At 36.0% G+C, this 19,521-nt stretch overlaps 1 protein-coding gene across 1 annotated transcript in view; it reads left to right on the top strand.

Moving 5' to 3' along the window:
* TACR3 (tachykinin receptor 3) overlaps nucleotides 1–19,521 on the top strand; it is a 108,721-nt gene that overhangs the window by 33,357 nt on the left and 55,843 nt on the right. Inside the window, exons 2-3 of the mRNA XM_023220068.1 lie at nucleotides 11,995–12,183; nucleotides 14,015–14,165. Of these exons, the coding sequence (XP_023075836.1) occupies nucleotides 11,995–12,183; nucleotides 14,015–14,165 (340 nt within the window). The remainder of the gene's footprint in view (nucleotides 1–11,994; nucleotides 12,184–14,014; nucleotides 14,166–19,521) is intronic.

Genomic DNA, 19,521 nt, shown 5'->3' with positions numbered 1-19,521 from the left:
TGGAAAAACTTAAGGACTTTTGTCTTATCAAAGATTTCTGGAATAAGGCCACAAAAGCACAGGCAATCAAAGAAAAAAATCTGTAAATGGGATCACACCCTGCACAGTGAAAAAAACCTCCTGCACAGCAAAGGCAAAAATAGGAGGAAATGTTTTCGAAGTATTCAACTGAGAAGAAATTGGGAACCAAAATATATAAGAAACTCAAACACCTCAATAGAAAAACAAATAATCCCATTTTTTTAATGGTCAAAAGACCTGAACAGACATTTCTCAATGGTAAACATACAAATCATCAACAAGTATACTTTAAAAAATGCTTAGCATCACTAATCATCAAAGAAATGTAAATTAAAGCCACAATGAGATATCATGTCACCTCAGTTAAAATAGCTTTTATCAAAAAGACAAAAAGTAATAGATGCTAATGAGGATGCAGACAAAGGGGAACGCTCAAGAACTGCTGGAATGTAAATTAGTACAGCTGCTATAGAAAACAGTGTGGAGGTTCCTCAAAAAGCTAAAATAGAAATATCGAATCATCCAGCAAGCCCAATGCTAGATATATATTTTTAAAAAAGGAAACTGTATATTGAAGGAATATCTACAATCCCGTGTATATTGTAGCACTATTCACAACAGCCACGATATGGAATCAACTTTACTGTTCATCAATGGATGAATGGGTAGAGAAAATGTGGTATATTAGATTGGTACCAAAGTAATTGCGGTTTTTGCCATTACTTTTAATAATAGATACACAATGGAATACTATTCAGCCATGAAAAAATGAAATCCTGCCTTTTGCAACAATATGAATAAAACTGAAGGACATTATGTTAAGTGAAATAAGCCAAGCACAGAAAGACAGATATTGTATATTCTCACTCATACTTGGAGCCAAAAAACTATATTGTGTATTCCAAAATAACTAGAGGAGTGGATTTGGAATGTTCCCAACACAAAGAAATGATAAATCCTTGAGCTGATGGATATCCTAATTATTTTGATCAGATGATTACACATAGTATGATTGCATCAAAATATCACATATACTTCATAAATACATATGCCTTTTTTTTTTTTTTTTTTTTTGAGACAGAGTCTCACTCTGTCACCTAGGTTGGAGCGCAGTGGTACAATCTCAGCTCACTACACCCTCCACTTCCCAAGTTCAAGCAATTCTCCTGCCTCAGCCTCCCGAGTAGCTGGGATTACAGGTGCAAGCCACCATGACTGGCTAATTTTTTGTATTTTTAGTAGAGACGGGGTTTCATCATGTTGGCCAGGTAGGTCTTGAACTCCTGACCTCAGGTGATCTGCCCGCCTCCGCCTCCCAAAGTGCTGGGATTACAGGTGTGAGCCACCACACCTGCCTGAGACAACTGTTAAATACTCAAAAAAAATTAAAGATTAAAATAAAAGTAGAAATGCATTCTTACATACTAACCAAAAATTGCAAAAGCCACCTCAACTTTCAGCAACCACCACCCTGATCAGTCAGCAGCTACCGACATTGAAGGAAGAATCTCCACAAGCAAATGATTATAACTTGCTGAAGGATCAGATGATCATTAGCATTTTTATCAGTAATTTTTAATTAAGTTATGTACATTTTTTAGATATAATGCTATTGCACACCTGATAGACTACAGTACAGTGGAAACATAAGCTTTAAGTGTGCTGGGAAACCTAGAATTTCTGTGACTTGCTTTACTGCAATGTTCACTTTATTGTAGTGATCTGGAACCAGACCTACAACATATCCAAGGTACTCCTGTATGTCAGTGAAGGAATTGCTTTCAAAAAAATAATCTTCTGGCCAAGTGTGTTGGTTCACCAATTTGGGAAACTGAGGCGGGCTCGTTGTTTGAGCTCAGGAGTTCAAGGCCAGCCTGGACAACATGGTGAAATCCCACTATCTCTACTAAAAATATAAAAAATAGCCGGGAGTGTTGGTGCACACCTGTGGTCCCAGCTCCTCAGGAGACTGAGGTGGGATGTCACTTGAGCCCAGGAGGCAGAGGTTGCAGTGAGCAAAGGTCACACCACTGCACTCCAGTCTGGGTGACAGAGACCCCATCTCAAAAGAAATAATGATAACCTTCTAAGAGTTCAAAGGTGTTTTCATAAGGAATTAAACCCTCAATAAAGTTGTTTTAATAAAATTTGTTTTAATCTTTGTTATTTCTTTCAAATATTGTACAACTTTGAGGGGGTTTAAGTGCAGATTTCTTACGTTCATGTAAGATAAGTGGTAAAGTGTGGTCTTTTAGTGTACCAGTATTTTTACCTTATTATAAATACATAATAGGTGTACATATTTATGGGACACATGTAATATTTTGATAAAAGCATATAATGTGTAATGATCAAATCAGAGTTATTAGAGTATCCATCACCTCAAGCAGTTAGCATTCTTTTGTGTTAGAAACATTCTAATTCTAGTCTTTTAGTTACTCAGTTATTTAGAAATATACAATAAATTACTATTAGCTGTAAGCTGCCCTATTTTGATACTGAACACTAGATCTTATTTCTTCTATCTAATTGTATTTTTGCACTTATTAACTGTACTTTCTTTACCCTATCTTCTTTAGTACCCGTATGTGGGAGCTAAAAATATTTGAGCTCAAAGTTTTTTGGTTTTTGTTTTGTTTGTTTGAGACAAAGTCTCACTCTGTGTCCAAGCTGGAGTGCAATGGTGCAATCTTGACTCACTGCAACCTCCGCCTCCTAGGTTCAAGTGATTCTCCTGCCTCAGCCTCCCGAGTAGCTGGGATTACAGGCATGTGCCATCACGCCTGACTAATTTTTGTATTTTTAGTAGAGAAGGAGTTTCAACATGTTGACCAGGCTGGTCTCGAACTTCTGACCTCAGGTGATCCACCCACCTCAACCTCCCGAAGTGCTGGGATTACAGGCATGAGCCACTATGCCCGGGCCTGAACTCAAAGTTTTTAATATGTAATTGATAACACTGAAGTGACTTTATGAAGCAGCTCTTTTGAAGTTACTTATGGAAGTGGTTTTTGAGACAATATAGAGGTGACACAAAATGTCAGTAAACTGGACTTCAAAAGAGTGATTTAGAATTTTATATCTCATAGGTGAAATAATCAAATATGTTCTGATTTTGAAACTACTTATTACAGAAATAGTATAAGTAGCAAAAAATTTAGCAAGTTTTATATTGCCACTATAGAGTACTACTTCTAAATCTGTATCTGAAATTTTGAGTAGACATTGTTTCATGTAATATTCTTTGCTGATGCAGCATTTTGATACAAATCATTTTGTAATTACTATTTATATAAAAAATTAAAATTTTAGTATTAAATGAGTTATATATAAAGTTCTTAGAAGAGTGCATGGTACCTAAGCATTCACGCGTTAGCAATTATTACTTTTAATGTTATTTTAAAATTTATATTTATATAAATTTTATATAAATTTATATTTATAATCAATATATTAATGAGGTCATGTTTAATACCTACATCTCTAGCTTCATTCAGCACCACCTGTTTTTTCCCTATCCTGTATGCTGTAGAGCTGGCCTTCCATAGTTCCCCAAATGCACTCTGCTTTCTCCTACCTCAGGACTTTGCTGTTCAACTTTCTTCTCTCATCCCCACCTTCATCCTAAATAAGCCCCCACTTATTTTTCTAATCTTAATGTTGCTTTCTTGTGGAAGTTATATCTAATGTCTTTACCACTGTGTCGTCTTTAACCAAGACGAGGTCAAATTCCCTATTTTATGCTTCATAATTACTTGTATGTAACTTTATACTATCACACTGTAAAAAATGAGGAAATTTTTATTCACTAGCATTTCCAAAAGGTTGAGCTAGGCCTACTAGTTTAATGAGGGAGTGAGGGACTGGGTTAAACTTCACAAGAGGTTGTAAATGAAGAGTCACCCATGATATGTGTAGGGTTTTAGAAAATTAGGTGAACGTTACAAAGAGAACAAACTCAATGACAAACATCAGGACAAAGAATGGCAGTGTATTCTCCTCTCTCATAAATTTTGAAATCTGAAATGTTTTATATAATTAAATTTCTTTTGGAAATCATATGTATATTTTATACGGATTAAGAATAATGACAGAGGGAACTTTAAAAGTCAGATTGGTAACTTCAAAACTCATGGGGAACGATACTGAGCACACAGACCATTACATTAAAGCCTCAAGGAACATTTAACCAAATATCCAGGAGGCAACATTACTTCAAGGGACATTTGTGTGATAATTTCTAACCTATTTTGTGACTACTTGAGTAATATATTTCTTCTGCATTAGACTGTGAACTCCACAAGGGCAGGAGCTACTTCTATTTTGTTCACCAATATTGCCAAAGAAGATAACAAAATCCCAGAAGATAGTTGGCATTCAAGAAGTTGTTTAAAATAAATACATAAATGAGTAGATAAACCTAATTCTAAATTTAAATTGAAAACTTATAACATGGAAACAAATTCTTTCACTATTCTGAAGCTGTTTAAAATATAAATTTTCCTCGAATATCGGTATATACATTTTACTTATAAAAATCAAAGAATTTGAGTAGATGAACAAGTGATTTTTTTCTTGACAGATAATATCCTATTATATGTATATATTCATATATACCTATATGAATAGTCATATTCATATATGAGTCATATATGAGTCAGCAAATATAGATGATTTTAATAAAAGCTCACTGACTTTGAAATTTATTAAGATAACATTTATAATCACCTGATTGATTCATTTACTCTTAAGTTTGTCTAAGATAGTTATGGGCCGGGTTTGGTGGTTCATGCCTGTAATCCTAGCACTTTGGGAGGCCAAGGTGGACAGAACGCTTGAACCCAAGAATTCAAGACCAGCCTGGGCAACATGGCGAATCCTCATCTCTAAAAAAAAAAAAAGGCCGGGCGCGGTGGCTCAAGCCTGTAATCCCAGCACTTTGGGAGGCCGAGACGGGCGGATCACGAGGTCAGGAGATCGAGACCATCCTGGCTAACACGGTGAAACCCCGTCTCTACTAAAAACTACAAAAAACTAGCCGGGCGACTTGGCGGCGCCTGTAGTCCCAGCTACTCGGGAGGCTGAGGCAGGAGAATGGCGTGAACCCGGGAGGCGGAGCTTGCAGTGAGCTGAGATCCGGCCACAGCACTCCAGCCTGGGTGACAGAGCGAGACTCCGTTTCAAAAAAAAAAAAAAAAAAAAAAAAAACAACAACAAAGAACTAGCCAGGCAATCACCTGTAGTCTCAGCTACTGAGAGGGCTGAGGCAGAAAGATCGCTTGAGCCAAGAGTTGGAGGTTGCAATGAGCTGTGATCACACCTCTACACTCCAGCCTTGGCAACAGAGCAAGAGGCCCATCAAACAAACAAACAAACAAACAAAAGAATAGAAAAGACAGTTATGAAAAAAATCACAAAATAAAATGTATCTAAAAAATGCAATTTTGACAAAGGTCATGTATCTCTCAAATGATTTGTCAAAGCGGAAAATACTCTAGCACTGAAGGCCAGAAGTTGAAACTTTATGGGTCATGAGCAGCTGTTGCAACTAATCTTTATTTTGCACAGAGAGTAGCCAGACCGCATTTTGTGTTTGGGACTTAACAGACTAGAACATATTCTACTATGACCAGGCGCAAATTGATTGGAAGACAGTAAAATTCATATCATTTTAGGCACATTATTTTTTGCATAGTTTCTACAATCAAGTAAATATCTGAAGGCTGCACTCTGTCTTTACTGCAAAACTTGAAAATCTGTAAAAGCACATGGAAATCCAGAAACAACTTAATAAAAATGCCAACAAAAGGAAGAATTATAATAGATACAAATAACACTTACAAAATTGAAAAGGCTTTCTTATTGACAGCAGGCAAACAAAAGTTACATCCAAAATAATCTGCTTTTCAAAAGACAACAAGTAAACATAAAAGATCACCTCAATTATACCAGAAAAATAGTAAGTGGTAATGCAAAGTGGTCTGGTATTAGAGTGGAAAGGAAAACTGTTAAGAGGTGGCTTTAAAACTATTAGCTTTCAATAGATGCTTCTGAGAATTTCAGCTTCTATAAAAGGTAATAAAAAGTGACTTTAAAACATGTTTAGGTGATATGCTAATATGAAGAGTAAAGAATCAGCTCTTAGCTGTTACTTATGAAATAATCCTACTAAGGTGATTCTAATGTCTTTAAGAATCTGGTGAAGGAAGAATGGTGATGAGCAACTCAGCAAAAAACCTTGGAAAAGCTGATGTGATCACATAAAATATTTTTTAAAGGAATAAAGTACTGACAATTATTTGGGTGAAATTATATCTCAGATCTGACTATTTCTTCTCAAGGTCCAGAAAATGTTTGTTCAGGTGAGCCTAAGTATCCATTCTCTCCATGCAAATTATTTTTGCTGAAGAAAGTTATGGCATAGAAAATATTGGTGCCCAAACGAATTCCAAATCAAAAATTTCACATAAGTTTTTACCAGAGCCTGGCAATTCTCCCTATTTCTTTGGCCAACTAAGTGTCCCTTTCTACAACAGTATTTTGGTATTTCTTTACTTTCCTCAAACCATTCATTTAATTCAGCCTCCAGTGTAACGCCCTATTCTAAGCAGCAATTATCTCTGACCCAAATCAGAACATACGTTAGATAACTTACTTCCCTGCTTCCATTCTATATATATATATATATATATATATATATATAATTTTATTTTTTATGAGACAGAGTCTTGATCTGTCACTCAGGCTGAAGGGCAATGATGTGATCTCTGCTCACTGCAGCCTCCACCTCCCAGGTTCAAGTGATGCTCATACCTCAATGTCTTAAGTAGCTGGGATTACAGGCATGTGCCACCACACCAGGTTAATTTTTGTATTTCTAGTAGAGATGAGGTTTCTCCATGTTGGCCAGGCTGGTCTCAAACTCCTGGCCTCAAGTTATGTGCCCGCCTTGGGCTCCCAAAGTGCTAGGGTTACAGGTCTAAGCCACCGTGCCCAATCTTTGTTTCCATTCTTTTCCTCTTTCAGTCTCCAGATTGAAGCTCGAAGCTCTTTTCTGGAGGAAATCTGATTATTCTACTTCTCTGATAAAATTGCCTCAATTACATCCCACAGGAAAAAAAAAAAATCTACCACCTGTACTATAACTTCATCTTAAACCACCTTCCCTCTTTACTTTCTGTGTATCGATTGCAGTATCCTGTAATTACTAAAGAATATAAATGTTCATATTCTTTAGTAAAATAGAGGCAATAGTATTATTCCAGTGGTTGGATTATTATGGCTATTAAGTATATATGATGTATGTAACCCTATTACATACATTATGTACCCTAGTTACGGTTAACAATCAATAATCAATGCTTCTCCCACCTGTACCCACTATCTTAGTTTGTTATGGCTGCTATAACAATATACCACACATTTGGGTGCCTTTAAATAACAGTAATTTATAGTCTTATTGTTCTGGAAGCTGGAAGTTTGAAATCAGTGCTCCATGATACATGCTCCCTCAAGAACCTGTATGGGACTCTTTCCTTTTCTTAACCTAGCTTCTGGTGATTTGCTGGCCATCTTTGCTGTTTCTTGGCTTATTGATGCCTCATTTCAATATTCTGTCTTCACATCACATTCTCCCTATATATCTGTTTCCAAATTTTCCCTTTAAACAAGGACACTAGTCATATTGGGTTAGAGACCACCCTAATGACCTGATTTAAGCCCAATTACCTATGTAAAGACTCTGTTTCCAAATAAGGTCTGTGATACTGGGTGTTGGGTCCTCAATGTATCTTTTTTGGAGGGTCACAATTCAAACCATAAAAACCCACCATCAGGCTGGAGCGGTGGCTCACGCCTGTAATCCCAGAACTTTGGGAGGCCGAGGCAGGCGGATCACTTGAGGTCAGGAATTTGAGACCAGCCTGACCAATATGGTGAAACCCCATCTCTACTAAAAATACAAAAACAAGCCAGGCATGGTGGCGGGCACCTGTAGTCCCAGCTACTCAGGAGGCTGAGACAATAGAATTGCTTGAACCTGGGAGGCGGAGGTTGCCATGAGCCAAGATTGTGCCACTGCAATTACAGCCTGTGTGACAGAGCGAGACTTAGTCTCAAAAAAATAAAATAACATAACATAAAATAAAATAATTTAAAAAACCACCATCAACACAGGAGTTTTTCACTTGCTGTTCATTCTCCCAGAAGTCTTTGCAACCTTCACTCTTCTGCCACCTTGCCTGGTTATCCTTCCAAGTTTCAACCTAGAATGACTTTTCTTAGGGAAAATTGAAGTACAATCTAAATGTATTTTTCTCAGTTCATGTATACAGTTGGCCTTACCTTCGTAACAGTTGTCACATCTGTAATTTACATTTACTGGTGAGATTATTTGATTAATATTTGTCTGCTTCACAAATGGTACGGACTTCACAATTTGGGAAGTATTTTTCTACCTCACAGAAAACCGTTTTTGCACAGTGTTGGATTACTAGCATTTGGAATACCATAGTAGGCATTCAATAAATGTTTTATTGAATAAGTGAATCATGGATCAGATCAGCTATGACAAAAAGGTATGCTAGAAGTTTCAGTATCTCTACTATCACTAACATGTTTATGAGAACATAAATTGATTATTTCCATATAATTCAAATAACACAATATTCTACCTGTTAGAAATTAATTTCTAACAGGTACAAATTATTTCAGAAAATAATTTCTCTAGCATTAGACTAATTAGACTAGCCAGAAGAATCAATGTGCTTTGCAGTTTACTTTGAATTATCTGTGCTACAGGAGTTGGACAGGGCTTTAAGCCTGCTTGTTTTATTCCATTTCTCCTTTTAGTCTCAAAAACTCAACTTTCTAAATATCTAAATCGCAATCATTAGACGCCAGAGCAAGCAACAAAGCAAAAGATTATAATGAGGTTTGAGGGATATTCAGTTCAGTACAACAAATGTATTGACAAGTGCTTGGCTTTGAAACACCAATACAGAAATAATTCCTATATTGAGATAAATGTTATGTGAGTTATAATCAACATGAGCAGGAACATAAATACCCACATACAATTTCTTTATATATTTTACTTTTGTTTTAATGTTACACATAAAGGCTTTGAGATTCAAAAATGCAAAATGGCAAAATTCTACTTCTGATTCTTTGATAGGTATCTCTAACACACACACATATGTAATATATAAGTATCAAACACATATATATTGTGGAGGAGAATATATATATTTCTCTTCTAAAATAAATGGTCATATTTGTTTCTCTACTAAAATAAATGGTTATATTCAAAAGCTATAATCTGTATCTATATTGTCTCTGAAGACTGGCATAAATGGCTTAAAATTCTAGCTCTTTCTTTTATTATCTGGATCATTATGAGCAATTCCAATAATCTTTTAAGTCAGTTTTCTTTTCTGTAAAATAGAGGTAATAGTATTATTCTAGTGGTTGGATTATTATGGCTATTGAGTATATATGATGTATGTAACCTTCTTACATACATTATGTACCCTAGTTACGGTTAACAATCAATAATTTTTTTATTATTATCTTCACCAACATAAGCATGAGAGATGAATTTTAAAGTCTCCTATTTGAAACATACGCATTTTTTTCTTTGTAGAGTTCACATTGTTTTCCTAAACTTAGATACTTTTTTATCATTATTTTTTCTTTTCTCTTTCTGTAAGCTTTATTGGGGTATACTTGATATGCAAAAAATGCACATATTTAATGTATACATTTTGATGAGTTTGGACAAATGTAATATCACCACAATCAAGGCACTAAACATATCAATCACCTCGAAAAATGTCCTTGTATTCTTATGTGTGTGTATTTGTTGTGTGTGTGTGTTAAGAACACTTAACATGAGATCTATCCTTTTAACATAATCAAGTTCATGATACTTTATTGTTAACTATAGATACTATGTTATACAGCAGACATCTAGAACTTCTTTATCTTGCATTATTAAAATTTTATACCCATTGAGCCCCCAACAATCATCATCTGTTCTACACTTTCATAAGTTTCACTCTTTAAGGTACTACATATATTTGGAATCATGCAGTGAATTAAGCCAGTCACAAAAGGACAAATATGATTATTTTTTAAATCTAAGTTACATGTTTACCTAATAGCTGTTATACACAATGAATTAAGACTATTTTCCTTAGGTAAATAATGACTATAGTTAGTATTAAGAATACTATATAGATAATTTTCACAAAATCTTCTGAAGATTTAATTCTGCCCAGTAGTTACAACAACAAAGAGTTACAAACATATTGATGAAATATCCTTATTTTAAAATATTTATTCTTAAGGTTAACATTTTTTGGCCTATGTGATATTCATTCTCTGATGAAAGTATTACCTCTGAAAATTTTTCATAAATCAAAATATATTTTATAAACATAAAATGACCAAAAGTAGAATTGAAACAATATAAAGATTGTGTTTTATTACAGAAATCTAATTTATTTGGTACATACTATTTTTGCCTCTGAACATTAGCTAGAATTTGGCAATTAGCCATGCTATCTCCAGTTCAAAATTGAAAGTTGCTTCTTTCAGCTATATTGTTACTACCTGTACTTACCATATTTACAGAATTCCTAACTTCCCCAAGAAGTTGCCCTCCAAAAGTCATATTTAAGTGTGCTTTAAGTATACTTTTTAGAGACTCAAATATATTTTTCCGTTACAACAGTATTATATGTAGTTACACAGATAGGCACCATGAACACATTCATGATGCAGTATGAATTCATTATGAGGTATAACAGGAAGGCATAACCTCAATCAAACTTGATTTATTAATCACGGAAATTCTGAACTTGTCTCTTGCTGCTCTTAAATGGGTTTGTGGACCATATCTTTTATAGGAGTTTCTCATCTTTGTCAAGTATGTGGTATAATCCATATTATTTCTCCAGAATTATATTTTTTAAAGTTAAACATACAGAGGAGACATGAAGGTTTTGAGCTGTGAAACCAGTATTTGTAAGCACTTGTTAAGTGCCTTTCCAATTCCATTCAACAGACATTTATGAATTCTAATGTGTTAGGCACAACACCAAATCATTAATATCTTTCACTTACATCAGAGGTCCCCAGTTCCCTGGGTCAGGGACCAGTACCAGTTCCTGGCCTGTTAGGAACCAGGCTGCACAGCAGGAGGTGAGTGGTGGCTGGTGAGCTAGGGAGCTTCATCTATATTTACTGCCATTCCCCAGTGTTCGCCTTACTGCGTGAGCTCTGCCTCCTGTCAGGTCAGCGGCACTAGATTCTCATAGAAAACAAACCCTATTATGAACTGTACGTGCAAAGGATCTGAGTTGAGTATTCCTTATGAGAACTTAACGTCTGATGACCTGTCACTGTCTCCCATCAACCCCGGATGGGACCGTCTAGTTGCAGGAAAACAAGCTCAGGGCTCCCACTGATTCTACATTATGGTGAGTTGTATAATTATTTTATTATATATTACAACGGAATCACAACAGAAATAAAGTGTGGAATAAATGTAATGCCCTTGAATCATCCCCAAACCATCGCTCCTTCACCCACTGCCAGTTCATGGAAAAAACTATGTTCCATAAAACCGATCCTTGGTACCAAAAAGGCTGGGCACCACTGACTTGTATCTGTTGATCCTCACTTTACCTCAAGAGATGGGTGTTCTTACTTCGATTTTAAAAATAATAAAGCTGATGTTCAAAAAGTTTAAACAAGTGTCAGAATAGAATTTGAACCTAGATCTGCCTGATTCCTAGACTATGCCATGATTACCATTCTATGCTGGCTCTACTCAAGCAGTCCTTATCAACTGGTTTCCCAAAAGAGCAATGACTGTAACTATTGAAACACCTTTGAAATACCTTTGAAACTCCGTTTCAAACTGTTACAAAGAAAACCAACAAAATGGTTTTGTTTGTTTTTATATAGGTATATGGCTATTATTGATCCCCTGAAACCCAGACTGTCTGCCACAGCAACCAAGATTGTCATTGGAAGTATTTGGATTCTAGCATTTCTGCTTGCCTTCCCTCAATGTCTTTATTCCAAAACCAAAGTCATGCCTGGCCGTACTCTCTGCTTTGTGCAATGGCCAGAAGGTCCCAAACAACATTTCACGTAAGTTAATTCTCTATTATGATTTTCAATTCAGTTTATCAATCACTTAGGAAACTACAGATTAGGAGCAACAATTAAACAAATAAGACAGACATTTCCCCCAGGGTTCATACATTATTTGGAAAAGGAAATATATAAAAATACTGTAATATAGTATTATTTGTATGTGGTCAATAAGTTTGTGTAAGTTACTAAGGTTTTTCATTGGAAATATGAGAATGTCCATGTGGGATGGTACTGGAGAGTTTCCTGATGGAAGTGATGAAAGATAAAAGCAATGTGCAAAGAAAAGCATTGTGTTATTGATTGAGAAATTAGTGAGAAGAAAGAAATCAAAGCCCAAATGTGTTGATTGCTCTTTTAGGGAGCTTAGTTGAATGGAAGGAGCACTCTAGTAAGTTATCTAATTTTATTTTAGTTTGGTTTGGTTTATGTTCTTTTGCTTACAAGCAAAAAGCATTAAAAACCCTCAACACTAGATTGAAAAGTAAATATTAATATTATAATATATGGTAAAATTTGGTTCATATTTTATACCCACCTCAAATCAAGCAAAAAGGAATAATAATGTAATTGTGTAATTGTTTGCATTTTATTTTTAAATTATAGTCATTTAAATTTTATTTCAATAAAATGCTTATTTTTCTATTTTACTCATCAATTTGTCCCTTTAAAAATAGCAAATGGTGCAAATAATGGTTGTCTTTTAAAGCAGTCATTTTATCTACCTTTGCTCTACCCAAAGTTCAGATTTTTGAACAAAAATATTAAGAAGCACTTATTTAAGGAAAATCAGGCAGTGCATATTAAACTGAGTACTATATGCTACTCATTAATACGTCTTAATTGTATGATAATGTTATCATCTGCAAATTATTTGTTGACTGAATTACTTCCTCATTGACTTTAAATCAATACTTGGTAATCTACTGAGAAACGGAAAGACAAGGGTATTTAAGATTCACTTTACAAAGAAAAACCACTGGTATGGAGAAGACTGTTACAACAAACTTCTAAATTACTTTAAAGCTTTCCAAGACAGTGAAATCCACACAAAAGATTGTAAAATTCTATTTGGGCTATTGGAATATGGCTTACTCTCCTTTTCGTCTCTAATTGAATTCTTATAATTTTGATTGAAAGCTACTAAATACCAGAATTTAATTTGATAATTTACAGCAGCATACTTCTGGTTTGACTACTATGTCAACATGTTTTGTTTCGTTTTTACCAAGTTAATAATGCAATCAAATGGACCGTGGCTCTGGAAAATTGCATGTAAATGTCTTTACCTGATTTTTAAAAATTGTAGTAACTTGTGGATTCATTATGGCTCAGAGTATCACTTAATTTTTTCCTCCCATTAGAATGAAAAACAATTTACGTATGTCTGATGTTGCAGCAATATAAAAGATAGTCCTATATAGGAGAAAATATATGCCAGTTGATTTGTTTATTCTATCCCTTCCCTTTTCCTCCAATGACACATTTAATTAGTTTAGCTAAACAATTACCAAGCAGAATACAAAGCAGTGGAAAGTCGTTCATCCTCAGCCTCTAGGCAAGGAGAACATGTGTTTAACTGAGCCCTTCAACCCAGCTATAGTTTTCATATACCAAGTAAAGATCGACAAACATCAACTGGCAGCATTTGAAACATAAATATAAGTGACAATAGCATGATATTTTGATGGAATTTTGAGCTGAATGTATAGAAATAATGTAGAAATAACTCTTGGTAGTTTTAATTATGATTTAAAACTAAGCAAATGCAGTCCCCACTATTTCATTCCAATAAGTCTTCAGCATGTGTGTTTCTTATTTTTTGTAGTTACCACATTATCGTCATTATACTGGTGTACTGTTTCCCATTGCTCATCATGGGCATCACATACACCATTGTTGGAATTACTCTCTGGGGAGGAGAAATCCCAGGAGATACCTGTGACAAGTATCATGAGCAGCTAAAGGCCAAAAGAAAGGTACTGGTCCATGTTGTTTACCTAGCATTTGCATAGGCTATGGTACATCAGAAAGAAAAACAATCTAGTCATGGCATGTTAATACAATATGATCTGATGCTCTACTCCTATTTTTAATGTCTTTGTTTTAATTTTTTTCTTTTCTTTTTTTCTTTTGGTTTTGTATAGTCACTGTCTACATACTACATCAGTTTGCTATATAATAGTTACTTCATTACAGAAATACTTCTTAAAAATTATCTTTTGTAAAGTATTCTTACTCTGCTGAAATTGCTAAAATCTTACCAAATTTCACTATTCCAGTTGATTGTATTTTTGCAACTCTGTCTTTCTTTGTCATTTATTGAAAAGAATGTCTCTGATGTATTCTATAATCTACTTAAAGCTTCTTTTATTCCAGGAATGACATCTCTTCTAGAAAGTCCAATAATTTTCTAATAGATATCTAACTTTCCTCCATCCCCTCTTGTCTCTCTTTATTTCTTTCGCTTTCTCTGTGTGTTCTTTCTCCTGATAAGACATTTTATATATATGTATGATTAAAGGATAAGGATTGTATTAATACTATTCTACAATTTATTGAGTGACATGAAAAAGGTTGTTTCTAATTTACATGAAACAAAAACATCTCTAAAAATATTATGTCTATATTTTACTATGATTATTTTTATCAAGATTTTTTCTACTACCATTATGCAACTAAATAAGTTAGATTTTTCATAAATTTGTGGAGTTAAAAGGAAACACATTCCATCCTTTTCTCCACAGTTGGTGTGTACCTAATGCATCTTGGAGAGGTTTCATCAAAGATAAATGAGTCCTACTGATTATGCCAATCATTATTATTTGTTCCATTTATGACTAATTTATTTACATAGTACTACTAGCAACACATGAACATTTCCTTTAAAAAACACTCAACAATCTTAAAAACACTTAGCTACAAAAACTCACTTAACAATGATCAATCAGGTTTTAAAAATGCAATGTACAAAATGGATTGCATTTTAATAGTGCGTTTTCTCTGATATTGACAAATAATACTAGACCGTATTTATGTTTGGTTAACATTTACAATGATTTCTAGTATTTGAAAACAAAAGGTACGAATGAGCTTTTCCAGATCAATTTACTCATTTCAGGTTGTACAAAAATGTATCTACTATGTATGTAATTCAATTTTATTTTTCTTTCAAAAAGTTTTTCTTAAAAATAATGTACATGAACAACCAAATGGCCTCTGGCACCTACAAAGGAATCCTAAAGTGAGGAAAGTTTCAAAAACATGGCCCTCTTACATGAACAGTATCTCTTTCCCCTTTGTAATTTCAACCTGCCGTATATAACATCTTGCTCACGTTGAAAGATACTCTCTTCTTGGGATAATTTCTTAGAGCTATATCTTAGGTATCATCACAGTAAATAACTGGTGTTATGTTCTGGGTATTTCAGAATAATTTCTGTATAGTACCTGCTTAGTTTCTGTCTTTTATTTCTTTCATATTAGTTCAGATTTTTTTAAACATTTCACTATGCACTCCTAAACAAATTAAAATAAACCCAGTAATTGTAAATTAGAGTTTTTTTCATATGCATGTAATGTTTTTCTAGAAAGAGATAAAAATTTAATCTGAGTGTTTCTTTTATTTTTGAATTCAGTGTCCCAGAGGGAACACAAAGGAAGAGGGATTTTTTTTTTTAATTTTGTCTCTATATAAATGGTGAGAGTAAGGCAAAACATTTCCTTTTGATTTCATTACTCCACAATTTCAAAGTAGAAATACTAATTCAGACTGGGAGTGTAACTCTTCTAGAATATTTCAAAAAAGTAAGACATTTTAAAGTTCCAGTATATATGTCTTCCTCTTGGTTTGTATCCTAGGCTAAAATAATACGAAATGGCCCTTTATGTCATGGACTCCTCAAATAAATCTCTTTGTCCTTGGATTTCTTTTACAGTCAGTTATTGGTATGACCATTGATATCTAGGCACTAATACGCATATTGCTGAAAATAATAAAATTTTAAAATATAGCTGGCTCTTCTCTTAATTTTTTTTCTTTTTATCTAAAATCAAAATATTGGTCTGGAATTGTTTAGAATACAGCTATTACTAGTAATCATGTTATTTTGAATTCATATGATTACTTGGGCCGTTTATTCATATGTAGTCTCCTAGAGAATACACCTTTGATATTACAGATTGGACATCAGACATAAAAAAAAGGCTCATGGCTACATGAGTGCAAACTAATCATGACTATTGGGAAAAACCATTCTATACACTACTCTGAGCCAGACTCTTAATTATAAAAGACTACACAGGGTGGAGCAGGATGGTCAAATAGAAGCCTCCACTGATCATCACTCCAGAAGGACACCAATGTAACAACTATCTACACACACACAAAAAAAATCATTCCATAAGAACCAAAAATCATGAGAGCTCTCACAGTATCTGATTTTAACGTCATATAGCTGAAAGAGACACTGAAGAGTGTAGTAAAGACAGTCTTGAATTGCCAGTGACACCCCCATCCCATCCCCAGCAGCAGCCATGTGGCATGGAGAGAGAATCTGTGCCCTTGGGAGAGAGAGCACACAACAATTGTTAGACATTGCTTGGAATTCAGTGCTGCCATGTCACAGGAGAAAGCAAAACTGATCTGAATCTAGCTGATGCCTGTGCATAGAGGGAATATTTAATCCAGCCCTAACCAGACAGGAGTCACCCATCCCATGGGTCAGAAGTTGAGTTCCTCCACGCCTCACCACAGTGGGCTAAAGTCCTCTGGGGCTCCAAATAAACTTTAAATGCGGTATAGGCCACCAAGACTGCAACTCCTACGTGAGTCATAGTGCTGTGCTGGACTCACAACCAGTGGACTTGGGTGGTGCACAACCTACTGAGACATCAGTGGGGCTGACTAAGGGAGTGCATGTACTACCTCCCCACAATCCCAGGCAGCAGGGCTCATGGGTTCAAAAGGGACTGGCTCCTTCCACTTGGGAAAGGAGACGAAAGAGTAAAGAAGACTTCGTTTTGCATCTTGGATACTAGCTCAGCCACAATAAGATAGGGCACCAGTCAGAGTTATGAGGCTCCCTTTCCAGATTCCAGGTCCAGCATGACATTTCTAGACACAACCTGGACTAGAAGGGAACTCACTGCCTTCAAGGGAAGGACCCAGTCACAGCAAGACCCATCACTGGCTGACTAAAAAGCCTTTGGGAGCTTGAATAACCAGTGGCAATACCCGGGTAGTACACCATGGGCCTTGGGTGAGCCTGAGACTTGCTAGCTTCAAGTGAGACTCAGCACATTCCTAGCTGTGGTGGCTACAGTGAAAAACACCCTCTGCTTGAGAAAAGCTAAGGGAAAAGTAAAGGGGACTTTGTCTTCCATGTTAAGTAACAGCTCAGCCACAAGGAGGTAGGGCACAAAGTGGGCTCTTAGGGTCTCCGATTACAGACCTTGACACTTGGACATTTTTGGACCTACCTGGACCAGACGGCAGCCCACTGCCCTGAAGAGTGAATCCCAGGCCAGATAGCATTCACCACAAGCTGACTTAAAACACCCTGGGCCTTAAGTGAACATAGGTGGTAGTCTGGCAGTACTCCCTTGGGCCTGTGGCAGTGGTGGCCACAGGAAGGATCCTCTGCCTTTGAAATGAAGAGGGAAGGAGGGAACCAACTGATTCTTGTGGTTTGAAGGTCAGCTCACCCACAGTACAATAGAACACAAAATAAACTTCTCAGATTTTTTACTCTAGTCCCTGACTCCCAGACAGCACCTCTAGACCCACCTAAGAGGAACTCTGGACCCACCAGAACACCTCTGGATCTACCTGGGAGAACTTACCACCCTGAAGGGAAAGACACAAGCCTGGCTGGCTTCGACACCTGCTTGTTGTAGTATGCCAGCCTACAAGCATAGATGGTAGCCAGGCGGTGATTAAAACAGGCTTTGGGTGAACCCCAGTGCTGTTTTTGCTTAATGTGTGACCCAGTGCAGTTCCAGTGGTGGTGACCACAGGCTGCTTGTGTCACCCCAACCAGCTCCAGGTGGCTCAGAACCGGAAAGGGGACTATATTTGGAAGAAAGTGAAGGAAGAGAACAAGAGTCTCTGTCTAGAAATCCAGAGAATTCCTCTGGATCTTATCCAAGACCAACAAGGCAGTATCTCTGTGAGTCTGCAAGAACCACAGGCCTACTAGGTATGTGGTACACCCTAATGCAGATATGACCTAGATCACAACACCCAAGTCTTTTTGAATATCTAGAAATCCTTCCCAAGAAAGATGGGTCCAAATGGGGCTAGACTGCAAAGACTACAATAAATTACAAACTCTTCAATTCCCAGACACAGACAAACATACGTGCATCAAGACCATCCAGGAAAACATGACCTCATGCAATGAACTAAACAAGGCAACAACAACCAATTCTGGAGAAACAAAGATATATGACCTTTCAGACAGAGAATTCCAAACTGCAGTTTTAAGGAAACTCAAAGAAATTCAAGAGAGCACAAAGAAGGAATTCAGAATTCTATCAAATAAATTTAACAAAGAGATTGAAATAATTAAAAAGAATCAAAAAAAGTTGCTGGAGTTGAAAAATAGAATTTATGTACTAAGGAATGTATTAGTCTTTTAACAGCAGAATTGATCAAACAGAAGAAAGAATTAGTGACCTTGAAGGCAGGCTATTTGAAAATGTACAGTAAGAGAAAACAAAAGAAAAACAAGGCCTGGCACAGTGGCTCAAGCCTGTAATCCGAGAACTTTGGGAGGCCAAGGTGGGCAGATCATGAGGTCAGGAGATCGAGACCATCCTGGCTAACATGGTGAAACCCCATCTCTACTAAAAATACAAAAACTTAGCTGGGAGTGGTGGCAGGCGCCTGTAGTCCCAGCTACTCAGGAGTCTGAGGCAGGAGAATGGCATGAACCCAGGAAGCGGAGCTAGCAGTGAGCAGAGATGGCCCCACTGCACTCTAGCCTGGGTGACAGAGCAAGACTCTGTCTCAAAAGTAAAAAAAAAAAAAAGAAAGAAAGAAAAACAAATAAAAAATAATGAAGCATACCTACAACATCTAGAAAATAGCCTCAAAGGGGCTATGTAATTTATACAAAAATCAAATCTGAACTATGAAACTACTACACAAAAACATTGGGTAAATGATCCAGGACGTTGAACAAGGCAAAGAGTTCTTGAGTAATACCCCACAAGCACAGGCAACCAAAACCAAAATAGACAAAAGGAGATCACATCAAGTTAAAAAGCTTCTGTGCAGCAAAGGAAGCAATCAGCAAAGTGAAGAGATAACCCACAGAATGCGAGAAAGTA

The sequence above is a fragment of the Piliocolobus tephrosceles genome, chromosome 3 (assembly GCF_002776525.5).
Source record: "Piliocolobus tephrosceles isolate RC106 chromosome 3, ASM277652v3, whole genome shotgun sequence".
Taxonomy (NCBI): domain Eukaryota; kingdom Metazoa; phylum Chordata; class Mammalia; order Primates; family Cercopithecidae; genus Piliocolobus; species Piliocolobus tephrosceles.
The sequence above is the reverse complement of the archived record's forward strand: the minus strand, read 5'-3'. Positions and strand labels throughout refer to the sequence as shown.